Below are 16667 nucleotides of genomic sequence, written 5' to 3'. Positions count from 1 at the left end.
TGCTACAATTTAAGAAAAAAAAAAAAACCTCAAAGGAAAACATTAGAAGGGTCTGATGCCTCAGTAAGAGCTTTAGAAGCAATGATCACCGCCTGTTCCCAACTGACTTGCTAGCACCATGGCTAATAAGAGAAGCTGAGGAATTAAAAAAAAACACACACAGAAATACATTATCTATACAGTCTTGAGTCCTCCTCCCTTCATTATAAAAAAACTTCTAGTAGTACATATTCCTACAAATGTACAAACCAAAATTTTTTAAATTGGAATGTTATGCGCCAGGTCAGTTGGGAGAGTGGGGAGGGAAAAAGACATAAGAGAAATAGGGTTAAATATCCTTATATCAAGGCTTTTAAAAGTTAACATTTTATTTCTGGAAGTTATTAAAAACGCTGTGGCAAACTGAGTGCCATCACAAGTTAAGGTACAAAATACTCATCTATATAATGTTTTTATAGGACTAAGCACCCAAACGTAGACTGTCTAATAAACACAGATGAGGGTTCAATACCCCACAGAGCAGAAACAAGGAGTTCAAGCATCTACAAGTACTGCACTGTTAACTAAAATGATACTCTTGAGTGTTTACAGTCACCAATATTCGTGATGAGAGTACGTTGGCATTTACACGGATGCTACTGCTCCATCAGGATTTATTCTTAATTGAATAATGGTGGTGGAATATCACCTATTACTGACTTATCTTGAACAGCGTGTCCATTCAGGCCAGACCAACGTGCCAGGTCTTCCCAGATCAAAAGTTCGCAGAACGGTTTCTACAAAAAGCAGGATTCTGTCTAAACATCAAGCAATTTGGTGTTAGCAAGCCTTGCGTTATTACCACTAAAATCAGATGCTGACTGCAACAAAACAAACAGGCTAGACCAAGTGTTTTCTTATCCACATTAGCGAGCTCACAACGTCAGGATCTGTCTAGAAAGCTGAATGTGTTCTGACATGGTTTTTGAGAAAGCTGGCTTTTGCCTGGAATACATCCCCCATCCAAAGCAAAAGTTCTTCAATTCAGGTACGAGGATAAACGTAACGAAGCTGAATACAAGTGAAGACAGGTCTAAGAACTACTTCCAGGAGTCTGAACTTTAAGCAGCCCCTTCTTCAGTTCAGCAATTTTATCTTCTCTTGAGGCAGCATAACTCTTCGCCATCTTAATGAGAGAATCATGACGCTTCTCCAACCCAGCCTTCAGATTTAGGTATATTTCCTACAAAGAGGAGATAAAGAGGGTGGGGGGAAGGGGAACCCATCAGCACAGTTAGCATTTATGCTTTATAAGGATAAACTTAAAGAGTGGTCTGGTGGTCTCAACTTCTATCAAAGGCACATAGTCCCTCACTTAAGAGGCAGCATTCACAGAACAGAAGAAACATCAGAAGAATAGGAACAGCCACGCAAAATCCCAATATTATGATTCTGTGTAGTTACTAAGATGGTCAAACACCAGCAGTAGCCCAGTATTCACACTACTGCTGCCCCATTCTGTGTTAACCTGTGTCACCAAGATCTCTGCCACTGCGACTTCTACCATTATCATTCCAGCACGAACAGTTCTTTGGTAACGAACAGATAGGACAAGATGCTAGTGGCAGACTGTGATCCCCTGCTCCCAATCCATCAGGATTTCTGCCTCTTTCCAAAACTGAGATAGACAGTCACCTTCCTGAAGCCCCGGGAAGAGAGGGTTTGTGACATGCAAGTGGTCCTGTATTTGCGGGAGACTGTTGAGAAGATTACAGTACTGTTCATCATTACAACACAAGTTTTAAGCGTCACAGGTCAGGTCACAGGGGCCAAACAAAAAAAGACCAAAAAAATTGACTGCTTAGAGCTGGAAGTGCCATGATACACAAACAGACATCATGGAACTAGCATAATATCTGCTACAGACACAGAAGGGAAGACAGGTTTAATTTCACCTCCCAAAATACTGGGCAATCACACCATTCCAGAGTCTTTTCCCTCGGGTCTGCAAAGCCCCCTTTTCCTGCAGGCCCACCTATACAGCCTGCAGAGATGAGCACAACGCCTAGCAAACCAGCGGAACCACAAGTAAGAAGTTCTCTCCCTCCCACCAGCCACCAAACCACGACCTACGCAGCCTACGCATTTTTAGGGCCAATAAGTGTCCCTTTATCCACACAACCCAAGTTAAAAATCAGTTTTGAGAATACCAAACTGAATTCCTTTAGGAAAACCCCTCACCTTGGCTTTCATTTCTTCTTTTTCAGCATTCTCATTCAGCTGCTGAATTTTGAACCTTGTCTGTTGGATTTCTTTGTGAATGGCCGTCACTTTATCATACACAGCACCCCTCTTCTCCTGAACTCTGTTACAATGTCTAAATATGGGAGAGAAAAAAAAATTAGTACTGAGCCACTTGACTAATTCCAGATTAAACTTAACCACAAGAAAAGCTTGCATTTTATGAGCATGAAACTAACAGCTTCTAGAAGCAACGCAGTATAGAATTTACTTGCTTGGAAAATTCGTCAAATTCTGAAATTAGAACAACTCAGGTACAAGAAGTGAAATTCAAAGTGCAGTTAGGGGACTATGTTGAAGATCCTCAGCTGCTGCCAATCAAGGCAACTCAAATGACTCCAGTGGAACCAACCCAACAGACAGGTGGATGCTGCATCTTCCTGCCTAACACAGCACAGGGCATCAGCAGAGAGCCCTCCTTAAAGGCCAGCCACTGGACCAGGTGAAAAGCCACATAGCTGCACTTGATGTTTCAGCATAACTGAGTGTCACACTTTTTCCTGAGCCTCAGATCCCCTTCCAACACGTTAGGGCTCTAATTCCATACATCTATGTATGTTATCTGCAACTTCCAGTCCATCATTTGGCTGTATCCCAAAGGCCAAATAGCGCTTCCCCAGCTCACAGGTGGATTCGGATAGCTCCAGCTGTGCGCTGCCATGTAACCAGCAAAGGGTTGGTGGGGTAACTGGAGATCTACTCTGACTTGAAGTGCAAAAAACACCTAACAGTTTATATTAAGCATTTTATAATTACAGTTGGAACTGTAGCAGCTGTTTTCTCTAAAGAATGGTTGAAATCACTCATACTTAGCTATAGCCTACTTACATCTTCCTACCACAAGGGAGGAGTCAGGACACATTCTCTTATTCACCAGCAAAACCTCTTGTTTTCAAACCAAGGTTACCTCCCTTCCCCTCTTGCTTATCAAAGCGTCTAGTTTTATCACTCAAGGAAGACATCTAACACATTAAAAACAGATAAATAGGCAGCAAGTTCTAATACAAAGGAGCATTAGATTATATTATTTTCATTCTCATTTGGAAGGAAAAGTAGCTTTTAATTAATCTCCTTTAGCTGGTACAATACACTAAACGAGGAGCAAAGGAAGCCTGCCAATCTTGCTGCCATTCTACACAGCACACAAGCCTTTCGGCATGACTAAATCTTAGCTGAGTCCCTCAGCAATGTAGAAAAAGCTCTCTCCCGTCTTAGTTAATCTACCCAGCCAATAATTTTCCATATTGCCTTTCCTATCCACATACAAAAAAAAAATCGTATATAATAAGCTTTCTCTATAACAGTTCAGCACTTCTAATTCTCAGTGAAGCCGCGACCTCACAATGCTGCAGTTTGCTGCTGCAGAAGTGACGCCTGCTGTGCTGTAAACACTGCCTTGCAACTTGCCGTTAGCATACCATAGGAAGGAAGATGGGCTAAGAGGCTTTGATCAAATGACACTTTTCCTTTTGTTTTAGAAGCATCATGTCAGGATAATACTCCTCTGAGATACAAGCCCCATTTCCCCATGGGTCTTGAACATCTTTGATAATGAGCAAAAGTGGCAAGGGAAATTATGAAAAATTCATGAAAGGCAAATGGGGCTTTGTTGAAGTCTGATAAGTTGGAAAATTATCCCAATGTGACATTCTCTTTAAGAAGATAAAAGAATCAAGAATAAGCATTATAAATTAAATTAGTGCTCCAATAAAAGAATTGCTGTCAAGTCACATTGCAATTATTGATTTGAGACCCCAAGTCCCTGCCTGCAGCATTACTGGTCTTCATACAAAGCTATCCCACATCGCTCATTTTCTTCTTACTGCTAAGCTACGTGTTTGTACCAGACGCAAACTTTGGTAGCGCATAACGAAGACATAAAGTAGCATCAGGCAGAAATGTCAACTCATTCATACTCAAATACAGTGTGCTTATATTGCTCAACATCTTCACGCTTCTTTTTTATCCTTATTTCAGCTGTAGACAGCTTCTCGTGTTTTGCAGTGACCAGTCTCTTTAAGGACATTTCATCTGTCTTCCCCTTTTTCAGCTCTATCTGAGCACTCTCAAGCTGGTCCTCCAGATTTCTGACCTAGAGTACATAAGTATGGAAGTGAGTTAAACAGGAAAAAAAACCACCCGCACGCCCTCTCTCTATATATATATACATAAAAATAAATAATCAAAACAACATACCCTGTGAGTTTATTAAGATTAGAACCAGCTTCACGCTTTTTGAAGATCTGATTGCCAACTAATTCTCCCAGTTCCCTAGTCTTTATCTGATTTTAAATACATCTAAGTGGACAAGATCCCACCACTTAGAAGGATTTTTAAAGAGTTACTATGAGCGCTGCTGGAGCTCTTAGCCAAGGGTAACTTGAACATACACTGTATAAATACCCCAAAAGACTGCATAGCATTTTTTCAAACGCTCCTAACAACTGCATTCTCCCAAAACTGAGTAGCAAGTATTAAGGTACTGTATTGTGACAAACAATTCATCAGGGAAAAGGTGGCTTAGTAATATCAGTAGTTAAAGGCACTTAAGACACTACTCTTCTTGAGGCAGTAATTTTTGCTCTTAGTTTCTGCTCTCTAGGCAGAAGAAACCGGATCTCACTTTTCTTCTTCCATCATTTCCTACCAACAATCCCAGACAGTTCACACTATTTAGGTCAGGTTTCTATGGCAACAAAGGCTTTGACTATTGGAAGTGGTCAATAGTACATTAGCTAGTGGCATGCAGCAAAGCAGCAGCTATGCTTTACTGGTGTTTTTAAGAATGAGTTTTACCCAAATTCTTTCTTTCTGGGACAGAGGAGAGATGGGAACTTTCAAAATACAGATATTTACTGATGATCACCTATATTGCTTAGACATTAAGTTCTCCTTAACCAGATTTAACTTGGATAATACAAACCTCTGATAATACACTGGCCAGTCTCTCCACATTTGCTCCCTGTCTTTCCATCTTCTTTTGATACAACTGCACCTCCAGTTGGCATGATGGCAGAACCTCCACTAGGTCTCTATAACTTTCATATTTCTCAATAACTTCTTGCTTTAGGAAGAACAAGACTATTAATAAAACAGCTTTGGAGTTCAGCAGTTATTTTCTATAGTATTAACGCTTATTGACTTTTGTACTTGTTCCCCCATTGGTTAACATACACTGGGATTAATATTTAGTAGTTACCGAAATGAGAACTTGAGTTTACAAAAAAAAAAAAAAAGCATCGTTTTGGAAAGCACGGGAAGAGTGACATGCAAGTGTTTTACATTGAACTAACTAGCTTGTCACAAAAGCTTTCAGGACAGAATAGCGTTATGCATTGAAGAAATTCTATACTGATAAAACAGGCATTATGTAAAGCATCATAAAAACAGATGTCTGGAATTAAAGCGATAAAGTTTACCTCTTTGGAACAAAAATACCCAAGGAGATAAAGTTACTTCACTAATGTATGAGCGATCATGAACTACAAACATTTAAGGACTGGACGTTACAGAAAAAAAAAAAAGCTAGGAAGGGAACTCAGTGTTCAAGCTACTAGTGGAGACAGCCATCAGTTCCAGAAACAGTGAACGATAACACAGATGCTATGAAGCATGTGTTCTAAATCCAAGGACATTTGTGAGCTGCCAAAATATTGTCATCTCGAGAGCAAACAGCCAGACAGGTACAGTATAGATTCAAGAATTCTACACCTAGTTTCACAAATAAACAGTTACTCATCAAGGACAAAGCAGCAGTGACTGCAATCCTGCTTTTCAAAAAAAAAAAAAAAGCTACTAACACAAACAAAAAAACCCCCCACACCCCCACAACCAATCTTCAGTTTTCTCTGAAGCTGTGATTTCATTTCAGACTAACCACTGTTCTGTTGATTTTTTTTACCAGAAGCACAAGCCATTCAAGGAGCAGTTGTAGATGATGACAGTTCAGTAAGATGTGCTGTTTCTAACAGAATACCTGCTTGTGCAGACAGAGGAAAACCTCACCTTAGATTTCTTAAGTTTCTTAACAGTCTCTTTCATCAGTTCTTTGTAATTTTTCAGTTCCTCTGGACTTTCCACAATTTTTGATTTCAGCTGCTCTTGTTCTTCTTTCAAAGTAGCCATTGTCACTTTAAGCTCATTCTAGTAACGAGACAAACACACTTTCAATATTAGCAATTAGGTGAACAAAGAGGAATTGTGACGCATGGTTTGCCAGGATCTTACTAGACAGGTTCTTTTCTCTGTTGCAAGTCATTCCTCGTTAGGAAGTTTGTTTTTAAAATAAATTCCTCTGAACAGCATTAACATTCCCAATCAAAGCAGTTAACAGTCCATTTTGCTCCCTGAACACACGTACAGAGGTGCAATACCAAGTCACAAGAACAACATTTAACTAGTACTCCACAAAAAATCCTGCCAGTTAATACACATTTCTAGCAACTCGCTCCTTCAGAACCCCTCACCCTAGGGCAGCCCAGGCCGTCACTGCAGGGTTTCAGAGCCAGCTGTATCCACCTGGTAGAAGAGCCACAAGCTTCCTGCGTAACCTCTCAAAAACCTCCTGTTTTGTCCCCACCAGGTCAGTGGCTACCTCAACCATTCTATGCACTTAAGGTAAGCTCAAGTCCAGATGTCTTGCCCTTTAACAGATCAGCTTCCTAAACACAGACAGAATTTTACATTGCAGAGATGGGTATTTAAAGTTAACAACAAAACAAGCTACAGCAGTAAAGCTTCCACGGAGGGGAAAAAAAATTAAGCCAAATCATTTTTATTTTTTAAAACTAATAATCACCACCTGAACATTACCTAGATTCAAGAATAATTTGGTCCTAGAAAGGAGCATGATCTGTTAGTTGATTTGATATGTAAGCTATAGCCTATACCTACACAGGGGTATACTTACCAGTTTTCGGGTACTCTCTGCAATATCTGACTTCTTTTGTGAAATCACTTCTTGCAAAGCTGTCTAAAAAAAAAAAAAAGCAACAAACTTTAAATAAGCATCTCTACAACTGCTACCGCCTTTCCCCTTCTATCACAGATCTGTCTACAAGAGAAATCCCATTTGTGGTTTCTCTGGAGTGCCAGAACTAGCAGACAGAATTGCAATCTGTAAGATTTAAAAGACAGGGAAGGAGAACGTTGTCACAAAAGCCACTGAGAGCACCAGCCAGCAGGAGCTAACTGGGAACAGGGATAAGAGACAGACTACCACTATTCTTACTGACCCTGTCAGCATTATACACACACACACAACCTTCTTCACCAGAGGCAGCGTTCTTCAGAAAAAAAAAAGTTAATACAAGGTCCCAAATAACACAGAAGTCAAGCACATGGTAATAATGTTAATAGTACAGACAGGACTTCACGTAACAAAAAAAAAGCCCACAGATTTTTTTATTTTTATTTTTTTTAATTCCCAAAACAGCTGAGAAGGTTACCTATGACAACTTCGATGCAAGTTGCCATTGCTGGAAAGTTATCTCTGCATCAACCCTACTCTTTTTGACAGGCATTCCCTTGAATGACCTTTCTAAGACCTTATTTCCTGCCATGGCTCACCTCCAGTTCCAATTCTTTGAATTCAGGCAGAAAACCAAGCCAAAAAAAAAAAGAAAAATCAGAGAAAAATACGCTCACAATTCTGAACAATAACACGGGCATCTCTCAAGTCATTGCAGTAATGCATTTCAAAAAGAAAGAGCCAAATATATAAGTCCGATTTCAAGTACATTTCACACTCCTTGTATTGAAATGAAGAGTTGATGCTAGGGGTTAGACATTTTGTTGCAAAGACCTTTGTTTTAAATCAGAAAAGTCCCCTTTATCCTTTGTAGGGTTAGGAGGAGGGGAACAAAGTCAACAGAAACAAGGAACACCCATGATCAGAAGTCATAGCAGCATTTCAGAGAAATATAACATGAGATCATACTTGTTTCCGACGATAGTCCTGCCTTAGTAGTTGCTCCAGTTCCCGAATGTTTTCTGTCAGTTGCCTGACCTCTGCCTGATGTTCAACTGGAATGGTGCTAAGCAAAAAAAAAAAAAAAAGATATATTGGACAGTTTCAGGATCATCATAGGTCAGAGTACAGTAGATAAAACAATCACTCTCTCCAAAGAGTTTACAACCAGTAACTTTAGTAATCAGGACAAGACAGTCTCAAATTAAAACATCTTATTTTCCTTTGCTTGTGAGGTTTTGTAGTTGAAGGATAACCTAAAGAGCTATTTTAACAAGTGGGAGAAGCATAACAGATGAGTAAGTTTAAAGATCATGTTAAGGAAAGTACAAAAGAACAACACTTCCACCCATTTTTGTGGTGATTTTTCATTTATGAAGTTTGCATACTATTACCTGCCATAGAAACAGCTTGTATTAGGGGAGACCTATAGCTAGCAAGAGAGCTTCCTGTCTAGCACATACCAAGAGTAGCTATCAGAGAAAAAAACCTCTCTGTTTTGAAAGCTATCTTGGAAACTAGCCATCTCTTCATCCTATTATCCACTAGCGAAAACAAAACTTAATGGTGCAAAGATGCAGGCAGTAGGACTAAATGGCCCGAAACGGAGAATGGGGCAAACATGTCAAATAACTAAGGAAGACAACTTTACCCATCTATTAAGTTAAAGATGGGCTTCCTGCAGCTATTGAAGAGATAAAGAGATATCACTAAAAAACAACTATAACAGCAAAAAGTTTCACCACAGTCTCCAACACACAAAATACAGTATCCTCTCAAAGCAATCATATGCTCCCAGTCACGTTTTTATCTTCTGCCAGAAACTCATCTAGCCTAACGCCAATAGAGCTACTTCTGTAACTCCGAGCACAACTCGACAGCAACATCTCTGTATTTTCCAGCTTATTTCCCAGGGAGGCTAACCAGCAACAGAATCAGACAAGGAGTAAAGGAGAATTCAAGTCCACCCAAATGAAAAGTTCCTCCAGTATTTAACAAACAATTCTCTCAAATCACACAGCTTAACTACCCAGTTCCTGTTTAGACACCCCATATAGAATCATAGAATTATTGGCTGGAAGAGCCCTTTACCATCAAGTCCAACCCTTAACCTAACGCTACCAAGTCCACCACTAAACAGTGTCCCTAAGTGCCACATCTGCACATTTTTCAAGTACCACCAGGTATGGTGACTCCACTGCTTCCCTGGGCAGCCTCTGCCAGTGCTTGAAAACCCTTTCAGTGAAGAAATTTTTCCTACTATCCAGTCTAAACCTCCCCTGGTGTAACTTGAGGCCATTTCCTCTTGTCCTAGCACTTATTACTTGGTAGAAGAGACTGACACGCACTGCACTACAACCTCCTTTCATGTAGTTGTGGGGAGCGATGAGGACTCCCCTCAGCCTCCTTTTATCCAGATTAAACAACCCTAGTTCCTTCAGCCGCTCCTCATAAGACTTGTGCTCTAGACCCTTCACCAGCTTCGTCGCTCCTCTTTGGACCTGCGCCAGCACCTCAATGTCCTTCTTGTAGTGAGGGGCCCAAAACTGCACACAATATTCAAGGCATGGCCTCACCAGTACCAACTGCAGGGGGATGATCACTTCCTTAGTCCTGCTGGCCACACCATTTCTAATACAAACCAGGATGCTGTTGGCTGCCTTGGCTACCTGTGCACACTGCTGACTCATACTCAACAGCCATTAAACAACATACCCTGGTCCTTCTCTGCTGGGCAGCTTTCCAGCCACTCTTCCCCAAGCCTATATAGCACCCCATGGAGTTGTTATGACCCAAGTGATGGACTCAGCACTTGGCCTTGTTGAATCTCATACAATTAGCCTCGGGCCATTGATCCGGCCTGTCCAGATTGTATGCACTGAACAGGAAAGTCAGCCAAGTCAAGTCGCACACCTCACAGCGCTTACTCCTCATACTCACTTCAGTTTCTCCAGCTTCACTGCTGCCTCACGATTTGCGGTCTCCAGTTGTTGGTGTTTCTCCATAGCCAGTTTCTGGAAATTAAATGTTGAGATGATTTTTTTTATTTTAGAAGAATATCATTTCTCTCTGGGCTTTTATTAGAGCCCTGCTCATTATTATTTTATATTACTTCATATGTGGCGAAATGCACCATCTCTGAACTACTGATAATATTCAGAAGAGAAGCCACCGGCAATTCTAGCTTCAGCCCACTGACTGTTACATCTATCTTTTCTCAAAACAAGACGTCAAACCTTCGCTTAGGCTAAACTATCAAATAAGTTACTGGAAAAAGTTTAAGATAATAGTATAAGTAATAACTTCGTCATGGTCATACAGAACCCTTTACAATACCAACAAGCTCATCCACCCTTATAAATTTACATGTTTCTTAAGGGCTTTACAAAGGTCAAGGCTACATTTAAGATTCCAGTGTGTTATTTAAACATGCAGTTAAACCACAACTTTTATGCACCCAGTTCTAGGTTAACCTTAATTATACTGAAGTAGGTATCTGGAGTACCCAATCTTACATAGTTCAGTTGTAACTCCAAGTAGACCTCACGCCGTAACTCTCTGAAATTCACGAAGTTGAGAATGCCACTCAAGAAACGAGCTGTCCTCTTTGTTTCTGAAATAGGAATGGCAAGTCATCACTATTCTGCTTTCCACATGCATTGCAATCGCATAGAAAAAGTTGGGTAAAACATAATTCAGAGACGAGACAGAAATTACAAAACAACAGAATCTCAATTAGTTCTTCCCCTGCTCACCTTGCAAAGATCTCACTGACTACACAGAAACTAGCACCGAGCTACAAATTTACAATGTCTTAGCAATTCTGTGCTATTTAACTAGTTAAAATGGCATCTAGGAGAAAGACTATTAAAATACAGCCTCCCATTAAAACAGAAGTCAGGGAGAAAGAGTGTCAATCTTCAACTACAACTCTGAAGACAGAGCCTCGTTGTAACTACCAGGCTAACCAGAGACAGCAGTTTGAACTACAGGGACTTTTTGGCTCTATTTCAAGCAGACTTTGTGAAATATGATTACGAAGGCCTCAAATGTCTTAGACAAGTCAGAGCTAGAAGTGAAAAAAATTCTTCAGAACATCGTTTTTGAAGTAGTTTGTGTTATACGAATCACCACAGCTGGGTATTGAAAAGGGTGACGCAAAAATTCAATTGCTTCCTATACAGGCATTAGCATAATAAGTCCTATAGCATTGCAGAATTGCCAGGATAATTTTTATTACCATCTATTCTTACGCTACTTCAAGTACGTCATAGTCCACTCTCCAGACCAGCAGTTCAACAGACTCACAGCATTCAAAACTCCCCTCAGTTAACTAGATAGCCTACATAAGGAATAAGGAGAACTGCTCGTTAGAACCACCTTGTCTAAGGGTCACAGCAAGGGTCAGAAGAGTAGCTGGAAGCCAGGGACAGTTCTCCATACTAGATGCCCATCTGTCTATGCCAAATGAGAAAAGACACCTGGATATCAAATGACACCCACCACCCCAGGAAACAAAGATTACAATGCACTTGCTTACTTGGGTTTAAAACATCAGCAATTTGAAAATCATTAATCCGGCACACTGGAAGTAAGCGCTCCCTGCAAGGAAAACAAAACACACCCTTGTCTGCAGTGACTATTACTCAGTTTTTGTATTATATCTGTTTACCAAAAAACAGATCTTGTCCTCTCATCCCAGAGCATATGCACAGCAAGCACATAACAATGGTAAGTCTCAGGAGAATAACACAGTAGAACTCCACACACAGATCAGCATTAAAAATTTGTATTCTCACAGCATCTCACAAAGATTTCTATAGAGAAAATACTTGCCTGTAGAACAATTTTTCAGCTTAATTAGGGAACTTCTACACTTAACTGTTAGCCAATTCTCCCCTTACAACTGAAACGAAGCTTAAAGTCTAACACTGACCTCATTCCAACAGATATCTACCTAGAATTCAGACAGCAAATTTATACAACAGGTACTTAAGATCCCTTTTCTAGATATAATGATGACCCTCTAGTGATTCAAAGTATAGATTTGTGCTCCATCTTGGTGAGGCTGTATTATTTAGTCAATACGTTCATTTTGACAGGATAGCTGCCTGCTGAGAATTTTAGTCTATTAAAGATTGTTGTCCCCTGTATCTGCAAATTTCACTTTGCTCAGAGCCGACAGGCAGCAGAAGCACCATCAACGAAAAGGCATAAAGTCCCACTACTTCTAATAAACTGGACCTTTACAAGGAATAGCAACTGAACATACACAGCATCTTCTACTTACATATGAATATACAAATTACAAACAGGTAGAAAGCCTTCAAATATCTGTGGATACATGATGTCAACGTTGACTGGCATCTAAAGAATAAAGAGAGTCAATGCATAAGTAGAGAATACTTAAAAATACACAGGTTTGTTTCCACAGCATAGGATAATTTAAATAGATTAAACACGCTGAGGATTGTCTCCCCACCCACAGGGAATACATGTTAGAGGTTGAAGAATGTCATCAAGTTAATCAGCAGACTATTTTAAGAGTCAGTTCTGGCTGGTCAAAATATAAAGAGACAATAATAACTAAAGCAGCAACATTACAAACTCCGGAATTCAGTCTAAACCCTCTGTTTTAATTTGTTCAAAACTGGTGCAGAAGGACAGTCTTGAATTACACACCTAACAACAAAAAGCTTTCTTTAAACACCCTGAAATTCACACACTAAACTATTTTATGAAGAAGTCAGAAGGAGATGGTAGTGATGCACTGTCACCTTTTCTGATATCTTAAACCTCATAGATGTGATCAAACATTAAAAGCAACATCTAAATTTCCTTCTAGACCAGCCTGACATCTACGCAGTGACCCTCCTCCAGCCATGGCCAGAGACAGATGCCCAAGACGAAAATAACGTATGTTCAAGGCCAGAGATAGTGTCCCTTCATAAACTTGTCCAATCCCTCCCAGACATTACAGACATTTCTGGTACCTGCAGTATCTCAAAGAAAGGAATTCACAGCTTAACCACAGAAGGAGAGAGCTCTGCACAGAGCATTCCCTTACAGCCTACAGTGGTAAGTGACTCCTCTTCATGCCCACTAGTTCCTGTAGCGGAGAAGGGAGTCTCATCTCCACATTAAAAAAAAAAAAAAAAAGAAAGAAAACCAGAGGCAGCACACCCACAAAACCACTGTTTCTTCAAGCATCTTGAGCTGAAGCTGCCTAAGTGAACAGACTACTTGCCTCCTTGAACGCAAATGCCCATGGGTATAGAGCGTCTCACACACAAGTCTTCTGCAATAGAGGCAGAATTTCTAAGCTCCTATTCATGCAATTACAACATACAAAACAGTAAGCTACTTGCCATTTACTAGTGAGAAGATAAGAGAGAGATACTTCAACGTTTAATTTGTTAAATACAATTTTTTTTCATTTCACATTTCATTACACCTGCCACTACAGACATACCATGTAGAAATGCTCCAGGCGGATTCCATATACCTTCTGCAGGATTCTCATGTAAATCATGTGTAAAACTTCAGGCTGCAATAAGAAAGGACATGAACCAGTATTCCATACAATTGATTATTCAGGGCTCCCAGACTACGCCATAAAAGTAGTTCTGCCTTTAACACAGGAAGACCAGTTTCACTGAGCCACCAAGACTGACAAGTTTTACTTTCCAATAGTTTGCAGTTCAAGCATTACTATCTCATAATACAGTTATAAGAGAAAGCAGTGAGGTCTGACAGCCTTACAGCTATATGTTTTTCATTATGTTGCTGCTCACTGAGCAGTTTCCAAACCAAGCGAAACCAAAATCTAAAAGTGGTCACAGAAATTATAATCCCATAGCAAAGAGTGCCCTTCATCATGTTATTAAAATAGAGGGGCAAAAAATACCTACAAACCAAACAGTTACTCCTTTGCAGCATTAATCCTTGATGAATTCAAATCAATCTTGCTTCCTAAAAACGATCATCCCATCGTTCCCTACATGAGCAGGACCAGCCTCCTCCTTCAGCAGGCACACAGACTTGCATAGCAGCACAAGACATCACACTGAGGCATCAAATCAGCTTTAAAGCCACTTCTCTTTTGTTGGGGACACTGCAAATTTGCATTAACATTAATGGTCAGAGGGATACAAGAAAAAAAGGGGGTGAAGCAGGGAGGGGTTGCTTTTTACAGGATCGCTTTAAAGGCATTAGTTGATCAACTAAGCTGTTGAAACTATGACACTATGCCAAACACAGCAGCTATTTTAACCTAGTTCCCACAGAACTGAGAAGGACAGACTCCGATTTCATGTTTGTCTGTTTATGAACCCACCCCCCTTCCTGGTGAGGCTTGAGCAAGCTTCTCTCAAGCTGGAGAGAGGAGAAGCTCTAGGTTTAACCCTGTAACTCCTATGAGACTAATCTGCCACATTGGAAAACCCTGATCACCTCACTGTCGTGGTCTGAGAAACCCACAACTTACTGCTGTTTAGACAATTATTCTATCATCCAATGACCCCTCCCCACCCAGGAAGGGGAATCAGGAAAAAAAAAAGGAAACACAAGGATTGAAATATAAATAGATTTAATAGAATAACACTAAGTAATTAATATTAATAATACCAAAGAACCAATATTGATCCTGATACCAATATAAAATACACAAGGACTATACTCAGCCCATTCTGTCAGCAGGAAGCCGTGCACTCCCAGCAGGGGACGGCAAGTGTGGGACACTGTGAGCGCTGGGGCTCCAGGAGGAAAGGAAGGGCTCAGGGCTCCAGCACTGGGGCAAGAAGTTCTTTGGATCACAGCCATCAAGGGACAGAGAGCACTACACAGCAAGCTTTCTAATTTATATAGAATGCGATGGTCATGGTATGAAATAATCCTGTTGGCCAGCTTGGGTCAAGGGCCTGGGTCTTGCTTCGCCTCATCCCCGCACCTGGCAAGGCTCGCAAACACTGAGGCCTTGAATCCCACATACCGTAGCTGGCTATAAAGTAAACATTTTCACAAATTCAGACACCAGAGTCTTCTAAAGGTGTCATTTTCTCAAGCATTAGAGAAGAAATAGCCCTGTATCACTCAAACCAGGACAGTCACTTAGAAGGCGCTGCTGACCGCCAGAGAGGGTGCAAGCCGAGGAGGGAGAGATCACCCCAGAAACCAGCCGACGTGTAAGAAAACCCCTGGTGCTAGGGCACGCAAAGGCCTTCCTCCACGACGGGCAGGGAGCTGCCCGAGAGCGGCGGGGCCCCGAGAACGGCTCCGCGGGCCACGCCCTCCCCCTCACCCACCTTGGGGTTGCCGAACACGTCGCCCTTGACCAGGTTCCGGGCCTCGGCGCCCCCCAGGACGTGGCTGCGGAGGTAGCTGACGATGTCGTCGGGGCTGTAGCGGGGGAACGTCATGGCCTCCATGGCGGCGCCAAGCAACAGCCGTGCCGCCAACCACCCCGCGCCAGGCCGGGCCGCGGCTTGAATCTGGCGGGCACCGCCCCCGCCCCGCCCACGTCACGCGCAGCCCGGCCGAGGGCCTATCCGCGACCGCGCCGGCGGCGGGGCTTGCGCAGGCTCCGCCCCGCCCCCGTGCGCGCGGCGGCCGTTGGCCGTTAGGGGCGGGGCCGCCTGAGGCGCTGGGAGCGGGGCGAGGGAGGAGTGGCGGGGCCCGGCTGGTGCCGGCGGGGAGCGGGGGCCGCCGGGCTTCCCCTCGCTGCCCGCAGCGCGGCTCTCAGGGCTGTCGCAGTCGAGGGAGCGGCGCCGGCCTCGCCCCTGTCAGGCTGTGGGATGCCGCGGCTCCCGCCGCCATGTCAGGCGTCGCCTGGGCTTTGGGAGGCCGCCAGCAGGCCGGCGGCTCGCGGTGCTGCAGGGGCTGGGGGCAAGCATGTCTGTCAGCGGCAGGGCAGGGCAGGCCTCCTGCAGAGGGGTGGGCAGGGGGAGGAACACCGCGGCGAGTCGGCAGAGGGAGCTGATGCCGCTTTGGAAAAGCTTGTCCTCGGTAAAAATGCCTCTGGAAGAACCTCCTCAGCCGCCGCCTCCTGCCTCCTGAAAGGAGACAAAGCCAATCCAGCGCTGCATTGCACAGGGCTCTTGTGCTTAATCAGTACAGATTACCATCTCCTGGATGCAGACACCATTTGTGGCCAAAATTGCACTGTTCACACCCGCCCTGCACAGTTTTGATGCTCGTATCCGATGCACATCTCCTTGCACCCTATGTGTGCCTCCTTGTGCCTCCACTCAGCTGAATGCAGTGCCCGCTCGGCCAGCGAGGTCACAGCACTTTTCTAAGCCCTTGCCATCACAGAGGTGTCATCTGGCACCGAGCGCGGCATGGAGACGCTCCAGCCACCGTTCCGCACTTGCTGATGTAGAAACTGGGCTCAGTTTCCAGACAGGCACTCTGCCAAGGA

The 16667-nt window shown here is 42.7% G+C and overlaps 1 protein-coding gene across 1 annotated transcript; it reads right to left on the bottom strand.

Moving 5' to 3' along the window:
- Positions 1-344: 344 nt before the first annotated feature.
- NUF2 (NUF2 component of NDC80 kinetochore complex) lies at positions 345-15755 on the bottom strand. Its single transcript, XM_074597319.1, has 13 exons — positions 15553-15755; positions 13722-13796; positions 12540-12616; positions 11790-11851; positions 10765-10862; positions 10190-10263; positions 8219-8315; positions 7190-7252; positions 6286-6423; positions 5204-5344; positions 4197-4372; positions 2221-2356; positions 345-1222 (listed from the first exon to the last, which is right to left on the bottom strand). Exons 1-13 carry the CDS (start codon positions 15673-15675, stop codon positions 1073-1075), a joined length of 1410 nt encoding a protein of 469 aa, XP_074453420.1. The 5' UTR covers positions 15676-15755; the 3' UTR covers positions 345-1072.
- Positions 15756-16667: the final 912 nt, after the last annotated feature.

Source organism: Larus michahellis, chromosome 8 (genome assembly GCF_964199755.1).
Source record: "Larus michahellis chromosome 8, bLarMic1.1, whole genome shotgun sequence".
In the NCBI taxonomy this organism is placed as follows: Eukaryota; Metazoa; Chordata; class Aves; order Charadriiformes; family Laridae; genus Larus; species Larus michahellis.
Note: the sequence above shows the minus strand (reverse complement) of the source record. Positions and strands in the feature narration are given on the sequence as shown.